The sequence below is a fragment of the Labeo rohita genome, chromosome 15, assembly GCF_022985175.1.
Source record: "Labeo rohita strain BAU-BD-2019 chromosome 15, IGBB_LRoh.1.0, whole genome shotgun sequence".
Lineage (NCBI taxonomy): Eukaryota > Metazoa > Chordata > Actinopteri > Cypriniformes > Cyprinidae > Labeo > Labeo rohita.
In genome coordinates this window covers 34,317,328-34,340,421 of record NC_066883.1, presented here as the reverse complement: position 1 = coordinate 34,340,421, position 23,094 = coordinate 34,317,328, and the positions used below count along the sequence as shown (strand labels likewise).

The 23,094-nt window shown below is 33.0% G+C and overlaps 2 protein-coding genes and 1 long non-coding RNA gene across 5 annotated transcripts in view; 2 read left to right on the top strand and 1 right to left on the bottom strand.

Annotated features, from left to right (window-relative positions):
- Positions 1 to 710: 710 nt before the first annotated feature.
- On the top strand, positions 711 to 15,489 carry spsb4b (splA/ryanodine receptor domain and SOCS box containing 4b). 2 transcript variants are annotated; one of them, XM_051129022.1, is made up of 5 exons: positions 711 to 921; positions 7,981 to 8,044; positions 8,253 to 8,271; positions 12,021 to 12,873; positions 15,173 to 15,489. In XM_051129022.1, the coding sequence occupies exons 4-5, from the start codon at positions 12,156 to 12,158 to the stop codon at positions 15,298 to 15,300; spliced, it is 846 nt and encodes a 281-aa protein (XP_050984979.1). In that variant the 5' UTR covers positions 711 to 921; positions 7,981 to 8,044; positions 8,253 to 8,271; positions 12,021 to 12,155; the 3' UTR covers positions 15,301 to 15,489. The 2 variants fall into 2 exon arrangements, with proteins under 2 accessions (XP_050984979.1, XP_050984978.1); XM_051129021.1 differs by lacking the exon at positions 8,253 to 8,271.
- A 2,581-nt stretch (positions 15,490 to 18,070) lies between these two features.
- The window catches only part of LOC127177056 (uncharacterized), a 57,285-nt gene continuing 52,261 nt past the window's right edge, over positions 18,071 to 23,094 (top strand). For both annotated transcript variants that reach the window (XR_007829178.1, XR_007829177.1), the window contains exons 1-2: positions 18,071 to 18,190; positions 20,999 to 21,033. This is a non-coding gene — a long non-coding RNA (uncharacterized LOC127177056). The remainder of the gene's footprint in view (positions 18,191 to 20,998; positions 21,034 to 23,094) is intronic.
- clstn2b (calsyntenin 2b) overlaps positions 18,137 to 23,094 on the bottom strand; it is a 68,772-nt gene continuing 63,814 nt past the window's right edge. The window contains exons 15-17 of the mRNA XM_051128984.1: positions 22,918 to 23,032; positions 21,531 to 21,712; positions 18,137 to 18,935 (exon numbers count right to left, since the gene is read on the bottom strand). Coding sequence (XP_050984941.1) covers positions 18,750 to 18,935; positions 21,531 to 21,712; positions 22,918 to 23,032 — 483 coding nt within the window. The 3' untranslated portion in view covers positions 18,137 to 18,749. The remainder of the gene's footprint in view (positions 18,936 to 21,530; positions 21,713 to 22,917; positions 23,033 to 23,094) is intronic.

Below are 23,094 nucleotides of genomic sequence, written 5' to 3'. Positions count from 1 at the left end.
TTTTTCTGAAGAACAGCAGGCAGTTTAACTGTTTAGGACAAACAAGAGATTCATGAACAACTATCACGAAACAAACAAACCAAAAAACAGCTGGATCATTTATTTCCTTCATTCATTTTGAACAAGGTCCTTTTCATAAATTCAACTATTATTGTCTTGTGGACTATGTGAGCATCTTTTACGTGAAATATATTATTCAAGTCAGTACTAAATAAAAAAATAATCCTTCTTATTTTAATAAAATAATTAACATTTTGCTAATTCTACATGGTGTATGTAAACTTTTGACCTCAACTGTAAATACACACATGCATATGTTTATAAATATATGTATAATGTATTTATACATGTAAATACATATACTGCATGTGTGCGTATTTATATATGCATAATAAATGTACACAGTACACACATATTATGTAAACAAAATCCTTTAATTTGGATGCGATTAATCGTTTGACAGTTTTTATTTATTTATAGATTACGTGTAATAGATTAGAGTTGAGTTTTTGTCGCATTTACACATTTTGACCAGCAGATGCCGCCAGTCTGTGGTGTTTCGATGGCTTTGAATCGTTTGCGTGCGAATCATTTGATTCAAATGATTCAGAGTTTCGAAAAGCTTCGTTTGTCACATCACCCTCGTCACCGCCCTCGCGTTCGACGTGGCCAATCAGCGCTCACTGACCTTGCGTGACGTCACGCGCCAGCTAGCTAGCGGAACAAAAGCCGTCTGCGCGCTCCGCTCCTCCCCGCCGGATGCGACCGAGAAAACGCAGACTCGTGTATTTTTAGCGTTAAAACTGGATTTATATGAATCCACAGCCTGATACAGACACGTACACAGTGTGAAAGTGTAAATCTTGGCACTCGCGGCGAGTGTTTTTGTCTGCACTGAAGCTCCGAGGGATTCTCGCGAGAGTAAGTAGATCAGCGCGTGGCTGGTTTGTTTGTGTTTGTGCTTTAGATTGTTTCAAAGCAGCTGAAACCGCAGGGCAGTATTTGGTCGTAGTGGGATTACGCATTCTGTTTCTGAAACATCTTATACGTGATTTTATGATGAAAATATTCAAGCACTGTTTTCCGCTAGATGCCAGGAACATATTTGGCCTTATACTCCTTTAAAACTCATTGTTTCGCTTGCACATACATGTTTGTGTTCAGCAAACATTTGGTTTAATGGTTAATATGGAAGAAAAGAAAAGAAAAAAGTTGCTTTCCCGGCAGTGTACATGACATATCATGTTTTGTAAACAGGTTTGTGTGTCATCTTCAGTGTTTACGTGCAAAGGTCACAGTGGAAAGAGGTTTAGAGATAATCTAATCACGTTTTTCCCTTCCCCGAACCCTTTATCTGACACAGATTCTGAATATTGTGAAATGCATGAACTAATCAGAGGTGAACAGTGAGGGGGAGACTCTTGTAAAAGCTTTTGATATTATCTTTGTGTATGTCAGCAGTGATTCAGTCACTGGATGATGTTATTTCCTAGTTTGGCCCGTTGTCACTTCTGCAAAGTTCTTTCCATTCCATTTGTCTAGTCTGTTTTTGTCTTCAAAATCGTGCCCGCTTCCTTTTACCTATGGAATTTGCATATGTTCGTTATTCATTATGGATACCTTACTTAACCCTTATGCAAACAAGCTTTGAGGCATGTGTGTACTTGTGTTTGTTTCAGATTAAACAAAGGGTTTGAGCTTTGTGTCTTTTAATAATCAAAAGGTAAGTTTATCAAATAAAGACTTGGCTTATGCCAGTCAAACTTTTGAACAATGATATGTATATTCTGTAATTTAGTACTCTAAACCTGTGTGACTTACTTTCTTCTATGCAACACAAGGCGAAGGTTTGAAAAGTGTTAACAGTATTTTTATATAGACCTTTTGATCTGACTTCAAATTTAATCTTAAGGGCTGTTTGTTGTTGTTTTATCCTTTGGTTGTTATGGTCTGTATGAATTTTGTCATTAGTTTTCTGCATTCTGCATAGTTTTCAACTAGCACATTTAATTATTGATGTTATATTTATTTCATTTTATCAAATTTATATAATCATTATTTTATTAATATTGCAATATTATTTATAATAAAACTATTTAAAAAATGAATTAATTATAATGATAATATTTTAAATTATATATAATATAAAATACACTTGTAATACATTTATTGCATTAAATGTATTTATAAAAATATTAAATTTTAATGGAAAAAAATACTGCACTGAAAAATAATTCTGAATGATAACAATAGGTTTAATTTTCATTATAAAAAAATTATAATTTTTTGCTGTTAGTCGATTAATTGTGATTAGTCGCATCCAAAATTATTATGGATATGTTATGCTTATATATTAAAAAATATATATATATATATATATATATATATATATATATATATGTGTCTATATATATGTGTGTGTATATGTGTGTATATATATATATATATATATATATATATATATATTATGTAAACAAGAAAACTTTTATTTTGGATGCGATTAATCGCGATTTATTGTTTGACAGCACTAATACAATGTGAAATTCATCCACTAAATTGGTAATCTGGGCATGTATTAATGTCTCACCTTTTATTGTTTTCAGAGAGACACAGTAATGTGAGTGTTGAAATACAGTAGCTTTGCAAAAAAGGTGGCGCAATTTGGGGGAAAAAAGTAAATAGTTTATGTATTTATTTATTGATTAAAAACTGCAATTGCAAATTTAAAGTTTGATTGTAAAACAAATTCTGTTTTCTGCACAGCTGCTTATTTAATTTATTTAATTTTATCAAATTTATATAATCTTTATTTTATTAATATTGCAATATTATTTATAATAAAACGATTTTAAAATGAATAAATTATAATGATAATATTTTTAATTATTTATAATATAAAATACACTTGTAATACATTTATTGCATTAAAATGTATTTATAAAAATATTTAATTTCAAGAGAAAAAATTACTGCACTGAAAAATAATTCTGAATGATAACAATAGGTTTAATTTTCATTATGAAAAATAATAATTTTTTGCTGTCAGATGATTGATTGCGATTAATCACATCCAAAATTATTTTGGATATGTTATGCTTATATATTAATTTTTTTATATTTTATAATAACAATTATGTGTGTGTAATATGTATATATATATGTATATATATATGTGTGTATATATATATGTATATATATATATATATATATATATATACACACACACACACACACACATTATGTAAACAAGAAAACTTTTATTTTGGATGCGATTAATCGCGATTTATTGTTTGACAGCACTAATACAATGTGAAATTCATCCACTAAATTGGTCATCTGGGCATGTATTATTGTCTCACCTTTTATTGTTTTCAGAGAGACGAAGTAATTTGCGTGTTGAAATACAGTAGCTTTTACTCTTCCTAGTACAAAAAAACAGCAACACCTGCTTTCACCTGTTGCTGTTGAAGTTTTGACCTTCCACTCAACCGAATCGCCTCATAAAGAGGCCGCTTTTCATTTTTTAGCTCCTGTCTTGTGCTGTTTTCTCCTTTCAGCTGAGGTCTAGCTCAAATCGTTTTTTTTTGCGCATGCTCAGAACGAGAGAGGGAAGCAGGAAGTCCCAGTACAGTTTCCTCTTCCTCTTTCTTTCATCTCATTCTATTTTAAACATTTTTTTATGGGTCATGCAAAGACGTGTTCGCTCTGCACTGGGGTCAAACGGAGGACGAGGTCGTCACGGAAACACAAAAAAATTTCAACTAATGCTTCAGGGGTCTTCGTTGACCTGATGTTGAACTCAGACTGACCTTTGAACTTTATTGTGCATGGCTGTGAAAGTCACGCTGGTGGAGTCACTGAGTGCACATGGTGCTCCTGTACAAGAAGCTTTAGCAACTAAAGATTTTATAAATGCTGACAATTATGCTAAATCAATGCTGTGCAAAAAAGGTGGCGCAATTTGGGGACAAAAGTATATAGTTTATGTATTTATTGATTAAAAACTGCAATTGCAAATTTAAAGTGCGATTGTAAAACAAATTCTGTTTTCTGCACAGCTGCTTAAAATTTTAAGATGAAACACACTACCAATCAAAAGTTTTTGAACTCTTCTGCTCATCAAGTCACATGATCTGAGCTGCTCAAAAAACATGTATTATTAATTATTATTAGGGGCCAAGCACCGGAGGTGCGGTGGCACCTATTGTATCCGTTGGCGTTATTAGGGGCCAAGCACCGGAGGTGCGGTGGCACCTATTGTATCCGTTGGCGTTCTTATTATTAGGGGCCAAGCACCGAAGGTGCGGTGGCACCTATTGTATCCGTTGGCATTATTATTATTCCGCTTCTTCTTCTTCTTCTTCCTCTTCCGCCGCAAGTCTATGGCAGCCCATAGAACCGCTTGCGGGAAAGTTGTATAATTTTGCACACTGATAGAGGACAGTCCCAACATTAACCATAGCAAGTTTGGAGTCTCTAACTCAAACTCTCTAGCGCCACCACTTGTCCAAACTTTCAAAAGATTTATGCTAATAACGTTTGAACCGTAAGCCACACAACAAAAATTCTTTTTTCCTCTGATTCCTTGGCTTATGCCGAGTTGAATGGACACCAAAATTCAAAAATCGTAAGGTTTAGTTTTTTCGCTATTCTCAATTGTTTGTAAAACCTACTTTTTCGAACTCGTCCTAGGCCGTTGCACCGATTGTCACAAAAATTGATCCAGATCATCTTCAGACCATGCTGGCAAAAAGTTATGGAATTCAAGTCGATTCGTCCAGCCGTTCACGAATAACACGCAAAAGAATTCTACGAAAAGCTAGCAAAAATCAATGTGAGGCTATATCTCCGTAATAGTTTGTCATATTGACACCAAACTTGGTGTGTGTTATAACAAGCATGACCTGAGGCTACCTGCAGTGTTTCGGTGCAGTGCCCCGTAGTGGTCAGGAGATACGAAAAATGGCTATTTTTCTTTATAACGTCTGAATGATTTGTCCAAAAATCACAAAACTGGTCTCTTTAGATTCGGTGTGTCATACCGAGTCGAACCATATCCAATTTTCCCATGTCAGCCATTTTGGGTGTCGGCCATTTTGAATTTAGCTTTAAAATGCTGTATCTTGAGAACGGATTAGCGTATCGTTTCGACATTAATTACAAAAATGTTCGGCACCATGCCCTGAATGTACATAAAAATTTTGGGGCCAGCGCCACCTTGTGGTCAAAAGTTATAACGAAATTTCAAAAAATGCTAATAACTTTTGCGTACATTAGCCTATTGAAATGAAACTGATTTTGATAGATTCCTTCGGTCATGCTGAGAACACCGATACCAATTTTGCCAATTTTGGCTGAACTTCCTGTCCGCCATTTTGATTCATGTTGAAAACCTACTTTTTCAAACTCCTCCTAGACCGTTAGTCCAATTTTGACTCAGATCATCTTCAGACCATGCTGACAAAAAGTTATGGATTTTGTGTCGATACACAAAACCGTTTTCGTTTAGCGCATCAACGAATTTACTGGAAAGATGCCAAATTGCATCCGATTCTGTATCTCTGCAAAGCTTTGACATATTGACACCAAATTTTATATGTGCTATTGTCACCACACTCTGACCACACCACATCAATTTGGTAACAGTGCCACCTATGGGTCAGAAGTAATACGCCATTCACTAAACATTAATAATGAAATTTACAAAAATGCTAATAACTTCTGTTTACATTAGCCTATTGGAATGAAACTGATGCCAATAGATTCCTTGGGTCAAGTCGAGAACATTGATACCCATTATGCCGAAATTGGCCAAACTTCCTGTCCGCCATTTTGATTAATGTACAAAACCTACTTTTTCGAACTCCTCCCAGACTGTTAGTCCGATCTTCACCAAATTTGACTCAGATCATCTTCAGACTATGCTGGCAAAAAGTGATGAATTTCGTGTCGATATACGAAACCGTTTTCGTTTAGCGCATCAACAAATTTGCTGGAAAGATGCCAAACTACATCTGAGGCTGTATCTCTGCAAAGCTTTGACATAATGACGACAAACTTTGTGTGTGTCATTGTCATTTCACACAGAACACGTCACATCAATTTGAAAACAGCACCACCTGTTGGTCAAAAGTGATAAGCCATTAAATTTTATTACGATTGGTTGTATTTATGATTTTTCAGCCATTTCAACTGACATTATCCTAAAATGGCTTAAGTTACTCACTGTTGTGGTCGGTCTGCTGCTCCTTGCCGTGCTTAACTCCTCATTCTGCCACTTTTGTGCTTGGCCCCGCAATTGCTGCTTGCAGCTATATTTATTATTATTATTATTATTATTATGTCTTTATCATTACTTTTGATACATTTTAAAAAAAGCTTTTGAATGGTAATTACATTTAAAATAAATACACAAATAGAAAACAGTTATTTACAAAGTAATTTTATTTCTAAATTTTTACTGTTTTTGCTGTACCTTGGATCAAATAAATGCAGGCTTAAGCGGAAGAGACTTACTTGAAAAATAATCAATAGCTATTATTAAATAATATTATTGTTGTTATTAAGTGTAATAGTAATAATTAAATAATTAAATGAAACGGTAAGAAATATTATTGTAGTGTTACTGTACAATAAAGTTTTAAGATGAAAGATACAAATAATAATAATTTTATTTAGCATTACAGCTGTAAAATAATACTAATAAATATGGCTCTCTTGATTTCCTTCTATTCAAATATTATACCATCAGCTTAAAAAAAACTAAAATAATTAATTTTTTTTAGCTTTTTTTTGCTTTATTTTGGATGATTTTAATTTTTAATTTTATTTTGCATTACAGCTGCTAATATTTATGGATGTCTTAATTTCCTTTTATTCAAATGTTAAACAATCATTTTTTTAAATTAATTAATTACTTTTTGCATTACAGTCCCAAATTTCCTCTTATTAAAATGTTGAATCATCAGGTTTAAAAAAAAAAAAAGTATTACTGTGCTTCATTTTGGATAATTTGAAAATTAATCAGATTATCAGATTTTTTTTAATTATTTTTTTTATTGCTGTGCTTCATTTTGGATAATTTTATTTTGCATTACAGCTGTAATATTACGATACTAATATTTATGGATGTGTTAATTTCCTTTTATTCAATTGTTAAACCATTAGATATTTTTTAAATTAATTTATGTATTTTTATTGACGTGCTTCATTTTGAAACGCACAGCACATTTATTGATATTTGATCGAATGTAAAGCCATATTACAATTTTGTTTTTATTTTCACTAATCGTGCATGCATAATGCACAGTAACTTCTCTAATGATTCTCGATGAATTTTTATTGTATTCATGACTGCTTTTAAGTTTCATTTATTGTATTTCATTGCATTTTAAGTCTTGTTTTTGGTACAGACATCATAAATAAATACTTTTATCTAATTCATTACATATAATTTATTTATTTAACGTTGGGATAAGAACTGTCATGACCGAGGCTGTACTCAAATATGGGTCAGTGATCCATCAGCTCTTTTGTGTCACAGATGCATCACATCAATGTGGATCCGACTGTTTTCAATACGTTTTTAATAATGAATAATGCAGGTTTGACAGATGGAGGGTGTCCTGTAGTCAGGCTTGACCAGCTGCTGGTGTGTCCATTAGGACGTGCACGACCGCTTGTCACGCTAACTAGTTCAATAGCCAGTGGGTCAATGTTTACCTTATGAAAGTGACTCACAAAGGCTGTTTTTTGGGGAAGTTTTAGGAGAAAGTGGCTTGCTCAGGACACATTTTGCTAACACGTTATAATATATAAACTAATCAGTTATTTGTCAACTCGTAGCTTGCATAAAAATGAAAAAAGAGATGAAAGTTTGTGTATGCGTGCGTGTGCTGACCGATGAAATTCTCACTTCCTACTTCTGGTTGGGCACAGGTAGCGTTTCTCCTAACAGAACTCTTCTTTGTCTCTCTGCAGGAGTTTGAGGCCTAATAAAAGTCGTCCTTGTGGATCCTCCTTCAGTCTTGCAGTGATCCGGAAGGTGAGTGTTTGCTCAGTTATTCACACTTACACCACAGTTTATTCCAGTGAATCACCATCGTCATGAGGGAGTAGAGGGAGCAGCGGAAAGCGTTTGGTGCTCTTGAAGGGAGGAGTGTTGCTCTGGAATCGCTCCACTGTGAACTGCTTTACCCCCCTTTTCATTTCTCTTTCATTTTCTCCCTTTCTCCTGCCCTATGCTGACACAGAGGCAGCAATGCATGGAGGGTAAGCTCAGACTTTGTTCTTGTGTGTTGTCTTTGTTAATTGAATGTGTGGAGATGTTTGTATGATAAAATCTTGGTAAAATCGCATATTGTTCATATTCCTTTTATTACTATATATGCTCATGGTTAGTGATCAAAAAAAAAAAAACCCTAGAGCTTAGTTTTAAGGTTTAGTGCTGCATTATTTGTGCTTCAGAGATGGATGATTCCTCAAGGAATGTGTATTGTTGAGGACAGGTGTGCTGTTACTTTTGTAAGTGATGTGAATTAATTAATTAATTAATTTTATTTTTTGTAGGGCTGGCCAAACATGTAATTTATATAACAATATATATATAATAATAATAATAATAATAATAATATATTTGTTGTTGTTGTTAGTAGTAGACGTGCATTAATTAAAGTTATTTAATAAATTGTTAAAATGATTTATACCCATCACAATAACATTATAATTCTTATAGAACTATAATTATTATGAATATAAAAACAATTAGTAAAAGCAGTAGTAGTAGTAGTAGTAAATATAAAAAGGTAAAGAAATTGTGTATTTAAGAAAATGAATAATAATAATAATAATGATGATTACTACTAATAATAGTAGTAATAATAATAATAATTTGAATAATTATTATATATTTGTTGTTCTTGCAGTACTAGTAGTAGTACATTTATTAGTTATCTAATAAATTATTACAATAATTTATATATATATCACAACCAAAATAATAATAATAATTTTTATAACGATTATAATAAAAAATTAAATAATAATTATAATTAAAATATAAACAATAATTAGTGGAAGTAGCAGTAGTAATAAATTCAAAAAAAAATTTATATACTGATATAAGAAAAAAGTAACTAATTATTTTTAAGAAATTATAAGTATTATTATTATTATTATTATTATTATTATTATTTACTTTGTAATATAACTGTAAAATTGCAATACAGATATTTAAAGTTGTACTAATTTCATATTTATATGTGAAGGTCATAATTATAATTACTATTATAATTAAAACAAAAACAATAATTAGCAAAAGTAGTAGTAGTAATAAATAAATAGTTAAATGAAGATATAAGAAAGAGTAAACAATTTAGTATTTAAGAAAATAATAATAATAATAATAATAATAATTGTATTTTGTAATAAAACAGTAAAATTGCAATACGGATATTTATAATTGTACTAATACCTTAATATTTATTAAAGTCATAATTATAATTATTTTGATTAAAAACAATAATTAGAATTAGTAGCAGTAATAAATGACAAATTTTAAATAAAGATATGACAAAAGTAAAAATGTGAGTGTTTAAGAAAATTAGTAGTAATAATAATAATATGAATAATAATAAAATTTTTTTGTAACACAACTGTAAAATTGCAATAGAGATATTTCTGCTGTTCTCATTTCTTAGTATTTAAATGTTAAAGTCACCATCAAAACTGACAGTTTTTTTTTTTTTTTTCATAGTATATTACAATGTTTATTATAAATGTTTTTTTTGCATGTGCCTTCATAATCTTTAATTAAAAACATTAACTTCCCCTTCTTTTGCAACTCATCACTAGCACTTGCATGTTTAGTTGCTGCATTGTTGCTGCATTTTGGCCAAGATGTAACTTTTGATTGTTATAGAAATACAGTTTTCTTTTCTCACCACTTTCTTCTTCTCTTTATCTTGCTCTTTTGGTTTATTAAGATGTGAGCGTGTTTGTTTGGTTTATACCAGTCCAGCTCATTTCCTGAGAAGGGTTTGGCTGCTGGGATCTCCTTTCAGTAATAGAACTGGCTGGAATAAGTCTGATTCATTTCTAAAGGATGCGGCAAATGTGGAGAAAATAAATTACTGGACTAGGTTTTGGACAGTGCAAGTTTGCTCTGTGGCCCCGACTGTACGTTAGTGTATCTTCATCTTTCTTCGGAGCTCCGGAGGAAATACTCACTTCCTATCCGCATGCTCTTGTGAAACCAGTTTTCTCAGGTTCAGAAGAGATTCGGTCAGTCTCCCGGTAGAGTGTGAGCGCAAATGGCTCCTTCAGATGGTGTGAAAACTCACCTCAGTCTAGAGAAGTGTCTGCTTGAGTGAAGTGCCTCTTCTTTTCTTTACATTTTCTATACTTTGACTTTGACTTGCTGTTTTAAGCTTGAAGCCATACTGGGTAGAACTAAGTTTTGAGCTAAATAATTTTTAATTTTAGCTATTGTATTATATTTTCAAATGTTCTACTGTATAAATGATTCATATTAATATAAGTAACATATTTTTTTTGTAATGTGCATTTATATGTTAAAGATTAATGCTTACATCTTAACAGAATAGATTCAGTAAGCTTCTTAAGTCAAAAGTGTTTGGACCGTAATATTTTTAATGTTTTAAAGAAGTCTCTTCTGCTCACCAAGCCTGCATTTATTTGATCCAAAATACAGCAAAAGCAGTAATATTGTGAAATATTTGTACTATTTAAAACAACTGCTTTCTATTTGAATATATTTTAAAATGTAATTTATTCCTGTGATTTCAAAGCTGATTTTCAGCATCATTAATCCAGTCTTGAGTGTCACATGATTCTTCAGAACTCATTCTAATATGCTGATTTGCTGTTTAAAAAACACATTTATAATTATTATTATTATCAATTACTATCAATATTTAAACGGTACAGTTTTTTTCAGGGTTTTTTGATGAATAGAAAGATTCAAAGATCAGCATTTATCTGAAATAAAGTTTTTACCATTCAGAAGCTAGACAGTATAATTTTTAATTTTTATTTTATTTACAAAATCATAGAAATTAATACTTTTATTTAGCAAGGATGCTTTAAAATGGATCAAAAGTGATGATAGACATTTATAATGTTACAAAAGATTTCTATTTCAGATAAATGCTCATGTTCATGATCTTCTGAACTTTCCATTCATCAAAGAAACCTGAAAAAATTCTCCTCAGCTATTTTCAACATAATTATAATAATAAATGTTTTTTTTAGCAGCAAATCAGAATATTAGAATTATTTCTGGATCATGTGACTGGACTAATTATGCTAAAAATTTAGCTTTGAAATCACAGGAATAAATTACATTTTAAAATATATTGAAATAAAAAACAGTTACTTTAAATAGTAAAAATATTTCAGAATTTTACTGTTTTTGCTGTACTTTGGATCAAATAAATGCAGGCTTCGTGAGCAGAAAAGACGGATTTAAAAAAAAAAAAAAAAAAAACATAAAAAATCGTGGCCAAAAACGTAGGTATATAAATTCTACTTATAAATTATGTCTGATAGCTAAACTACAGTTTAAAATATTAGAGTTAGTAATGTAGTAATGTTTTTAATAAATAAAATTTCACAGTACAGATTTTTATAAGGTTACAAAATATTTCTATCACAGAAATAAATTATACTTTAAAATTGTAATAATAATTCACAGTATTACCATTTTTACTGTTTTTGATCAAATAAATTTAAGAAACTTCCTGAAAAAGTAGTGAATACTTGAAATAACTTTACTTTTTCATCTTATTCTAATTTTGTGCCTCTTTTTAAGCATCTTGTTGATTGACATGTCAGTAATCATGACATCATTATGCGTGAGAGTCAAGGGAGCGCCCAAGTGTACTCAAAATTGACACACCTAGCGATTTGTTTGATTAGTTCCAAGTGCAGCTATACAAAACAACACACTGTGTCTTTAAGTCAAAACAAGCTTCCTTAACCTCTTTTGTTTTACTCTACAGTGCCGCCAACTCCGCTCTGGACGACTTCTCACACATGGGCCCGTGTCGCCTCTCCTGATTGGCTGCCGCTCTCCGGTCTGTCCCGCTCATGAGGTAACCCCGGCTGTCGTTGTTGATGCCCGTGGCTGGGCCGTGATGGGGCAGAGGGTGTCGGGTGTGGTGAAATCGGCGGATGAGCCGGAGACGGGTGAGCTGGCCTATCCGCCGGTGTGCGCGTCGCTCCGTAGCCGCGGCGTCCCGTTACCCGCCCGTCTGGAGCTGCTGTTGGATATGCCGCCGGCGGGACCGGAAATCCAGCTTCAGCATGCCTGGAACCCGGACGACCGCTCGCTCAACCTCTTTATCAAAGACGATGACCGGCTCACTTTCCACCGCCACCCGGTGGCCCAAAGCACGGATTGTGTGCGGGGAAAAGTCGGATTTACCCGAGGTTTGCACGCGTGGACTTTGCGCTGGCCCGTACGGCAGCGCGGCACACATGCCGTAGTCGGGGTCGCGACTTCTTTGGCTTCCTTGCGAGCCGTCGGATATTCCGCCCTGGTTGGCAGCGACGCTGAATCCTGGGGTTGGGACTTGGGACGAAGTCGGCTTTACCACGACAGGAAGACCCGGACTGGCCCGGCGCCGTCGTACCCGGAGTTTATCGAGGACGAGGAGGACGAAGGGACGTTCTCGGTGCCTGAAGAGATTCTGGTGGTTCTGGACATGGACGAAGGAACGCTGGGATTCTGCGCTGACGGGAACTACCTGGGCGTAGCGTTTCGTGGGCTGAAGGGGAAAAGGCTGTACCCGATCGTCAGCGCCGTGTGGGGTCACTGCGAGGTCACCATGACCTACGTCAACGGATTAGACCGTACGTATCATTTTCAGGGTCTGCTGCTTCTGTTGTTCCTCTTTTCTTGTGTTTTCCGTCATTGCCGTCCTTGGGCAGTGCCTGTTGATTTCAGTCCAGCTCTTTAGAGATGCTCTTCATAGCATTGCTGTTGCTTCATGAGGAATAATTGCGCAACAACTCATAGTAACTAAGAACAACATGTTTATGTGCAGCTGATGTAGTGCTTTTCTGTAAGAGTAGTTTTTAGAAATTATGCACCAATGAAATTATTCCCATATTTTTGGCAGGATGCACACAAGCGTATTTCCAAAAATCTCTAAAATTAAATGAGGGTTTCACATGGTTGCAACACTGACCATGAATTTCCAGAAACGTTAAAGGGGCCAAAGGTCCTACACTTAGCATTCTTTCACCAAAAGCCCACTTACAGTTAATCTAAATATGATATACAAGTCACACTTAATTCACTAACATCACCTTTCTTTCTACTGTTGAAATGTTTGAGGTTGGTATGATTTGTTTTTTTAAGAAGCTCTCGTGCTCACAAAGGCTACATTTATTGGATAAAAACATACAATGAAAACTGTAAAATTATGAAATATTGTTACAATTCAAAAGAAGTGTTTTCTATTTGAATATATTTTAAAATGTAATTTATTTCTGTGATGCAAAGCTGAATTTTCAGCATTATTACTCCAATCATTAGTGTCACATGATCCTTCAGAAATCATTCTAATATGCCGATTTTCTTATTATTATCAAAATTGAAAACAACTTTTGCTGCTTAATATTTTTGTGGGAACTGGCCTTTTTTTTTTTTTTACAAAGAACATAAATGTCTTTAGTCACTTTTTAATAATAATAATAAATAATAATACTGACCCCAAACTTTCAATGGATAGTGTTTAAAGTCCACTGATGTCTCACAATGCTTTGTCATCGTTTTCAACACTGTATTTAAAAAGTAATTTGTAGTTTAAACAGATGTTATTAAACAAATTTTCCCTCTTTTTTTTTTTTTTTTTTTTTTTTTTTTCCCCATTTCTAATATATGGGCCATTCTACAGAATTGGTGCAAACACGGTGTGCACTCGGATGGGTTAAATTGAATGGGTTAAATGCAGAGCACAAATTCAGAGTATGGGTCACCATACTTAGCCACATGTCCTTTCCTTTCCTAAAACCGGTGGAAAATGAAAAGTTGCAATTTTTCTAGGCCAATATGGCTAGGAACAATACTCTTATTCTGGCCATGGGTGCAGCAGGCGTAAAGATATTACACAGCGCCTGAAAATATGCTAACTTCCGTCAACATAACCAACGTGACCACCTGTTTGCACAGGGAGACTATTTTCAGGTGCAGCAAAGTTCCTTGATTATTACGCCGGAATGAGAGTATAGTTCCTAGCCATATCGGCCTAGAAAATCACAACTTTTCATTTTCTGTCAGTCTTAGTACATGATGTAACTACAGAAGAGTCAAGTTTTAACTAGGGAAAATATCAAAACTCTGTGGTCATTTTTGAGCGAGATGCTAACGGTCTAATTAGATTCAATGATCTATGCTAAATTATGTTAAAAGTGCTACCGCCAGACCCAGAGATCAGCTGAATGGATTCAAAAACGGTAAAACTCAACTGTTTACCTCTAGGGGAGTTGAAAAATGTGCCTATTTTCAAAAAAAGTGGAGTGTTCCTTTAATATAATTAAAATCATCATTTTTTGGGTACTTTCATTTGGTGGCTGTCTTGAACCCTAATTCCTAAATTTCAATTTATAAAAATGATATTAAAATAATTTGGTTTTTTTTTGTGTTTGTTTTTTTTCCTATTGTTGTTTTTAAAAGTATCTTTTTGATTCTTGTAAAAAGTGAATGTTTAAAAAAAAAAAAAAGACTGAAACATCTGTATTGGTTTCGGTAATGACAAAAGGGAACACACAATCCTCATATTTGGAGGACATAAACATTTTTGTACAGTTATGCAATTTTTTTTTTTCTAGTATTATGTTTTGGTAGTTTTTTAGTTTGCAAGTTAAAATTCTGTAATGGGATGTGGTTGCTACCAAAACATTACTGTCACTAACAAAACATGGGATGTTTTGTCAAAAATAAAGTCTACTGAAATATCAGCTGAGATGTTATGATAGCTTTTGGTTCAATGTATATTCTTTAATGATTCTTTGTCAATGTCACGACCACAAATCGTTTAGCTTATCTGGGATCGGTGCTGATCTTTGAAGTCCTAACGAGTGTTTTCACATGATCGCTTGAGGTCTTTGACCCTTGACCCTAACTGACCTCTGCTTTGTCTCGTAGCTGAACCCCTGCCGCTGATGGAGCTGTGCAGGAGGGCGGCACGACAGGCTCTAGGACGCCACCGAATCCATCACATCCAGTCTCTGCCGCTGCCACAGACGCTCAAGAACTACCTGCAGTACCAATGAGAGACACGAACACACACAGCCAAAAAAAAATCACCTGCGTTCACTGAAAAGGCTTTTAGAAATGATCTGCAGTGCTGTAGAAGCTTTGTGCTGTGCACAGACTTTAATCGAGTGTTGCAGAGACAGACTCTGCAGATTCAACCAGCCGGACGATGAGTATCTTGTTTTGTTCATGATTGAGGTTGCTAATGAGAAGGTGTTTGTATTTGTGTGTGAGAGTGACTCATGTCTTCCATGGAAATTATTTTCTTAAGAGCTGATGATTTTTGCTTTTTCCCTTTACTTTTATCTAAACACTAAGGACCTTGTTTTCTGGACATAAGTCCAGCATAATGGATTTTATTCCAGAAAACAGCTCCTTATTCTTTCACCAGTCTTAACTAATACACATCCGCAGTGCCTGAGAACTTTTAAAATCTCTTTCTGTTCATGTTTATTATGAGTTCCTTTTTTCTTTGTGATCATGACGAAGCTGATTAAATCGGTTTTCAGATGTTTTTAGCGTATAAACGCGATTTTGAAATGTGTGAGGCAGATTTTTACAGATCTGATTTTTATATGAAATGGATGCTTGTCTTTTTCACGGATCAAACAGAAACCCGCAAGACAGCAGACACGACTTTGTTCTTTCGTGACCTTTGAAATGTGAATAAAAATAAACTCCAAAGCCAAACGCTGTCTGCTCCTCTTTTACTTGTGTAGCGTCACTTTGCTTTTGAACTAAAATGTTTGATTTGGATTCTGATGTGGTGACCTGGTTGTAAGTGCGTTTTCACGTGTAGTTTGGACTAACCTGCTGTTTTATTTGGGTGTCAGGTTTATGTGACCCTGAAGCACAAAACCAGTCATAAGTAGCGCGAGTATATTTGTTGCAATAGCCAATAATACACTGTATGGGTCAAAATGATGGATTTTTCCTTTATGCCAAAAATCATTAGGATATTAAGTAAAGATCATGTGCCATGAAGATATTTTGTAAATGTTGTGCCGTAAATATATCAAATCTTAATTTTTGATTAATAATCTGCATTGCGAAGTACTTCATTTAGACAACTTTAAAAGTGATTTTCTCAATATTTTGACTTTTTGCACCCTCATATTCCAGATTTCAAATAGTTGTATCTCTAATTTTGCGTTCACTGAAACCCTATCCTGATTTTGTGGTCCAGGGTCCCATATTATTGTTTATGGATTACTTAGCGCCATCTTGTGGTTTTCCATCATTATCATTTACACAATAGCAATAAAATCATTTATTGATTCACATTTCAGGTTTAATAAATGTTTGAATATTGCATTACTACTGATGAGCACATTAGTTTTTTAAATTATTTGAATTGAATTGTCTTTAAAAGGCTTTTGGCAAACATTAAAATGCACAAATTCATGAAATCACAAACGTTTTTTTCTCATCTGATTTTCTTTCACCTAATATATTTACTTGAAGTACCCCTGAAATTTTAAAATATTTTAGTAATTAAGAATCAGATTTGCATGTTCATGATTTCCTGACATTGGTTAATGGTCACACAACATGCACGTAAACAAATAAAATATTTCTTTTTTTTAGTGTTTTGTTTTGATTGATTTTATAATGACTTATTTTAATGTAACTTTTTAATGTTTCGATTAGCTTTTCATTAAACTCATAACCCCTTGCAGTTTCTTCACAAATCCCAGTTTGGGAAACCTTTACATAATATAATGTTTAATGCACTTCATGTTGTTAATAACACTGAATGGAATATATTTTCTTAATCTTTGTATTTTTATATCAATATGGTAAAAGATGATCCTATTTAAATCAATGCAATAAATGAGATAGGTCAAAAGTAAACTAAAAATAGTCTGATTACATTACCTAAAATGTGTAATGTAATGGATTGTTACTACAGTTTTTGGAATCAGTACAATTTGCAAGTAATCTACCCAGCTCTGACAGAAAGTATGCATTTAAAAAAAAAAGATAATTTCAATATGATTCAATGTGAAATATGTATGTATAGTTTATATTTAACTTAATATAAGTAACATATTCTGTACCTTATTATTGATATATTAGATGGTACCTATTTGAATGATCCATGCGGGGCATGTTGTCACAATATGGAGTAAATTGTCAGTTTTTCACAACGTGTAGGTGATTTTAAGTATCATCATTATCATCATCATTGTGATTAAATACTCTTGAACCACAAAACCAGTCTTAAGTAGCATGGGTATATTTGTAGTGATATAGCGAAAAATACATTGTATGGGTCAAAATTATTTTAAAATAAAAATCATTAGGGCATGTAGTAAAGATCATGTTCCATGAAGATATTTTGTAAATTTCCTACCGTAAAAATATATCAAAATGTAATTTTTGACTAGTAATATGCATTGCTAAAAACGTCATTTGGACAGCTTAAAGGTGATTTTCTCAATACTTAGATTTTTTTATTTTTTTTTTATTTTATTATTTGTTATTTTTTTGCACGCTCAGATTCCAGATTTTCAAACAGTTGTATCTCGGCCAAATATTGTCCTATCAAAACAAACCCTTATTTAATCAGCTTTCAGATAATGTATAAATCTCAATTTCGGAAAATGTAATCTTATGACTGGTTTTGTGGTCCAGGGCCACATATTTAAAACTTGGCCCAACCTGACATTCATTAAAATATATGCGAACACAAAGAAGTGTCGTGACATGTGATGCACCACTAGATGTCGCTGTAGCATTACGTATATTGTTCGTGCGCGTTCACGGCGTCGCTGCAGTTAGAAGTGCCAATTCGACTCTAATACATTTTGATTCAAGTTGATGTAAGCAAACATTTGAAACAACCAAGTTCTTAAAATCGTTTTATTGACTCGAGCACAAAAAGGAGCAAATTCTGTTGAGTCGGTAAGATATACAAACACATATAACTCATTCATTTGCACTTTATAATGAGAGAACAGTCATTTACAAAACCACTCGCACACAAATGCACCGCCAAATGTTACACAGAGACCGATGGACGACATTTAAAAAGGTGCACGCACGGATTTATAAAAATGTATGCAAGGACGCCAGTTATTAGAGAAGAATTTCAGGGTTATTATGAAAGGACGATCATTTCACATCAAACGGGTCTGAGAGAAAACGCTGTGCACTGTAGAGGCCTCAAAAAAGAAACTCATTTTAATCAAAAGCCTGAACAGGAGGCTGCTCGAGTTTCTTGTGTGGTTTCACTGTCTCATACTTTGTTATTGTCCTCCAAGGCTAGAGACAGACAGAGTAAAGGGATCAGACGGGATGCAGGACTTTTATTAGTTTGTCATCTCACACCAAAACAGTATCACGAAGGATCAGAGCTGTTTCCAAGTCTTTCGAAGTGTGTTTGCACGTCAACTCGCTTGTATTGCAGGTCACTAGGATGCTACAGGTAGAGCGTTGTGTTTCCGAGCGTGTCAGTGTGTTTTCAGCAGTGTAGTGCTGATGTTCTCCACTGCATCCTGGTTTGATGATGTGCGAAAGACTTGTTAGTTTCCTCCTCATCGCTGTCTGATTCGGTACTAGAGATATCGCAGTCCTCTTCCTCATCTTCCTCTTCTTCCTCATCTTCCTCCTCAGTTACTTCTTCCGCTGACTGAAGCTCCTGAAAGCTCTAGAATCAACCAAATTATTCTGATGTGATTAACAGAATTATTCACATTCTTTTCATTTATCTGGTATCGTTCAGACAACTGCGTTTTAGTGCCATGCAAAAAAATAAAATAAAATAAATAAAATAAAATAAAATAAAATTAATTAATTAACTAAAACTTTAAATAAAAAGCTGAAATATTTTGACTTTATTCCAGTAATTTCGACTTCATTCTCAATGTTTCTACTTTATTTTCGTAATTTCGACTTCATTCTCACAATTTCGACTTAATTGTTGAAATAATTTTACTTTATTCTCGTAATTTTGACTTCATTCTCAAAATATTACTACTTTATTCTGGTAATTTAGACGTTATTCTTGAAATCTGAATTTATTCTCAAACTTTATTCTCTAAATATCGACTTTATTCTCAAAATATTTTTACTTTTCTCGTAATTTCGACTTCATTCTCGAAATATTTTAATTTTGTTCCCACATTTTCGACTTAAAATATCAAAATATTTTGACTTCATTCTTGAAATATTTACTTTATTCTCATCATTTTTACTTAATTCTCAAAATATTTTGACTTTATTCTAGTAATTTAGATGTTATTTTTGAAATAGTTTGAATTTATTCTCAAAATATTTCAACTTTATTCCTGTAATTTTGACTTTATTCACTTAATATTTTGACTTTATTCTCAAAATATTTCAGCTGTATTCTCATAATTTTTTACTTTATTCTCAAAATATTTCAACTTTATTGTTTTAATTTCTACATTATTCTTGAAATATTTTGACTTTATTCTCTTAATATTTTGACTATTTCCTTAATATTTTGACATTCTTAAAATATTTAAATTAAATTTCAACTTTATTCCCGTAATTTTTACTTTATGCACTTAATATTTTGACTTTATTCTCAAAATATTTCAGCTTTATTCTCGTAATTTTTTACTTTGTTCTCAAAATATTTTGACTTTATTCTTGCAATTTTGACTTTATTCTCAAAATATTTTGACTTTATTCTTGTGATTTTGACTGTATTCTCTTAATATTTTGACTTTATTCTCTTAATATTTCGACTATTCCTTAATATTTTGACTTTCTTAAAATATTTAAATTATATTTCAACTTTATTTCTGTAATTTTGACTGTATTCTCTTAATATTTCGACTTTATTCTCGTAATTTCGACTTTATTCTCGTAATTTCGACTTTATTATCGAAATATTTTGACTTTATTCTTTATTGCTACGACTTTTATCGTAATTTTGACTTTTTTTTGGTTGAAATTCACTGTCATGAGTATTTTACTGTCGTAATTACGGTGGAGAGTTGTACATGTGCATTTGTTGCTGCCTTAAAGCAAACAGCCGTGTGGGAAATAAACATACGCCATTTGCCTTAGAAGTCAGTGTACTATCAGAATAATTTTGAAACTGATATTTTAAGGTAAAACTTACATACAGTTAAATTTAAAGCAGTTCATCCAAAAACATAATTTGTCTAAATTTACTCCCACTTTCTTCCAGACACAAAAGGATATTTAAAGCTAAATACAAGGGCAATCACATGGATTGCTTTTATGTTTTTTTTTTTTTTTTTTTTTTTTTTTTTTTTTTGAGCTTGAAAGCCTCAGTCCTTATCTGCTTTCATTAAGAAAAAGAGAAAAATTTGACTACTAAAAATTTTTTTCAGCTGTAAATATCATTATTAATTTGGCTGATTATCTAAACATCACAATTCTGCTTTATCGCAATATTATTATATTGTGTTGATGATGACCCTCAATTTATAGTTTTATACAAGGTAATTTATTACAATTGTGAACATTCCAGGAGAAAGTAAGTTTTACCGGGTTTTTAAGCAACATGAATTTGAAAATTAACACATTAATATTGACTCCTTGCCTCTTTTCTTTAAAAAGCACACATAAAGGCTACATTGAGGCACTTAATTGGGGCCACTTTTAGTGGGGATTTTAAGGTAGAAATGTCAAGCTTTTCATTTTAGAAAAATGTTGAAACGTGTAGTATTGGAGATTTAAAGCTGTTTACTTTAACTGTCTTTTGTGTTCCAGAGAAAGAAGGCATACAGGTTTGGGACAATATAAGGGTGAGTAAATGGTGACAGAATTTTTATTTTTTAAACGCAAATCGTTTACATTTTATGGCCATACTACTGAATCTCTGCGTGTTTTAACATTTACCCAATTGCCAATTCTTAACCATTAACTACCTATAAAACCAGAGAGGAAAAATATAGGTTGGTTACAATGTTGTTGAAACACTTAGCGTCAAGTCTGACTGGTTTATAAAGATGTTCTTCCAGGACCAACAGGGATATATCCAACTTCATGGCAAAATACCATGCCAGTGATCTCTCATGTAACTTTAGTACTTTCATTTTTTTTCAAAACAACACTGTTTAAATCAGTTGTTCAGCTCTAGCTGATTGTGTAACTGCTGTACTGTCCTGTCAGCTATAAAGAAAAGTTTTTGTATTTCAGAGACTCGTGCATGCTGTGAGAGTTTGACAGGCATCAACATTTTGGCAGCTTTTTTACATTATGGTGTCTTGTGTTGCTTGGGCATGTAGACTGTTTGTCGTACCTCCAGAGGGTTGACAGTGATGGAGAGAGAGGATCCGTCACGCTCCGCTTGTTTCTCTCGCAGCGCGTGTGTGTGAATGTGCTCTTGGTTTAGTGGTTGGTTGAGGCGGTAAACACCCAACAGCACCACCAGCAGGGCGGCGATACACACCACAATGACTGCTGTTGCAACGGCTGGTACAACTAAAGAAAAACAATAAATGCTTCTAAATCTTACTCTCAATAAACATGAGATTAGATGTCATAATTTGACATGAAGCTGTGAGGGATGACAGTCACATCTGTGTAGTAGATTGTAATTGATGTGTTTTGCACAGTTTTTTGTCAGTTGTAGTGATTCATTTCTTGTAACGAATCAACTTGGCAATTTATTTACTTTTTTTAGTGATTGCATTAATGCATTAATGACACACCAAATTAAACTGTAATGAAAGTTCATTTTTAATAACATAGTAACAGTTTTTGGTTCATTTGAGTTCTTGAAAGTAATAACTAGTGGTTCACCGTGTTAAGCCAGTAAGTAAGTCTGATTTAAGTCTATAACTGATTTTTTTAAAGAATCATTGTTCCAGAATCAGACTACAATAGCATTGGTTTTCAACTGGAACTAGTTATTTGAACTCATTCTCAACTGTAAATGGTATGATGCGTTTAACGATGTGTTTAACAAACTGTTTAAATGACTGTGCAACATTTTGCAATTCTTTAACATTAATTATTTCATTATATATACGAACTAACAATTAAGAATACACCTTTATTAACAACATGTAACTTATAGATGTATTGTTGTTCATTTTTTAGAAATTAATTAATGGATTCTGCAATGAAGTGACAGTAAACCATTTACAATGTTACAAAATATTTAAATTTCAAATACATTTTTGAACTTTTGAACTTTCTATTCATAATAGAATTCTAAAAAATGCATCACAAATGTATCAGAAATGTATCATTTTCCACAAACATATGAAGCAGCACAACTGTTTCCAACCCTGATAGCAAGAAATGTTTCTTGAGCAGCAAATCAGCATCTTAGAATGATTTCTGAAGGATCATGTGACGCTGAATATTAAGAGTAATTACTGAAGAGTAATGATGCCTAAAATTCAGCTTTGATCACTGGAATAAATTGCATTTTACAATATATTAAAATTTAAAAGTGTTATTTTAAATTGTAATAATATTTCACAATATTACTGTTTTTACTGTATTTTTAATCAAATAAATGGAGCCTTGGTGAGCAAAAATCCCTTTCGATTTAGATTTTGAAAAATCTTACCAAACTTTTGATTATAACTGAGGTTACTGACTCTAATGTATATCTTGTCATATCAAAATGAACATAATCACAGACATTTATTACAATTATTATGACTTTCACTCACCTATGCTGTAGTTGTTCGATTCTATGACTGTAGGATGAATAATTTGCATGTATTTGGGTGGAGCCATTGCGTGATTGACATGTTCAATAGCTTCCTCACTGTGAAGGATGTTGACCTTGGAGAAAGGGCGATAGAGAGCATCTTTAGGTCATAGATCAGAGCCGTGGCTTAGTGCAT

Excerpts from the sequence above, each read along its gene's own strand:
- spsb4b (XM_051129021.1), top strand. The coding sequence starts at position 12,156 with ATGGGGCAGAGGGTGTCGGGTGTGGTGAAATCGGCGGATGAGCCGGAG. Across the intron at positions 12,874-15,172 it reads CTACGTCAACGGATTAGACC|CTGAACCCCTGCCGCTGATG; the intron begins GTACGTATCATT and ends TTTGTCTCGTAG.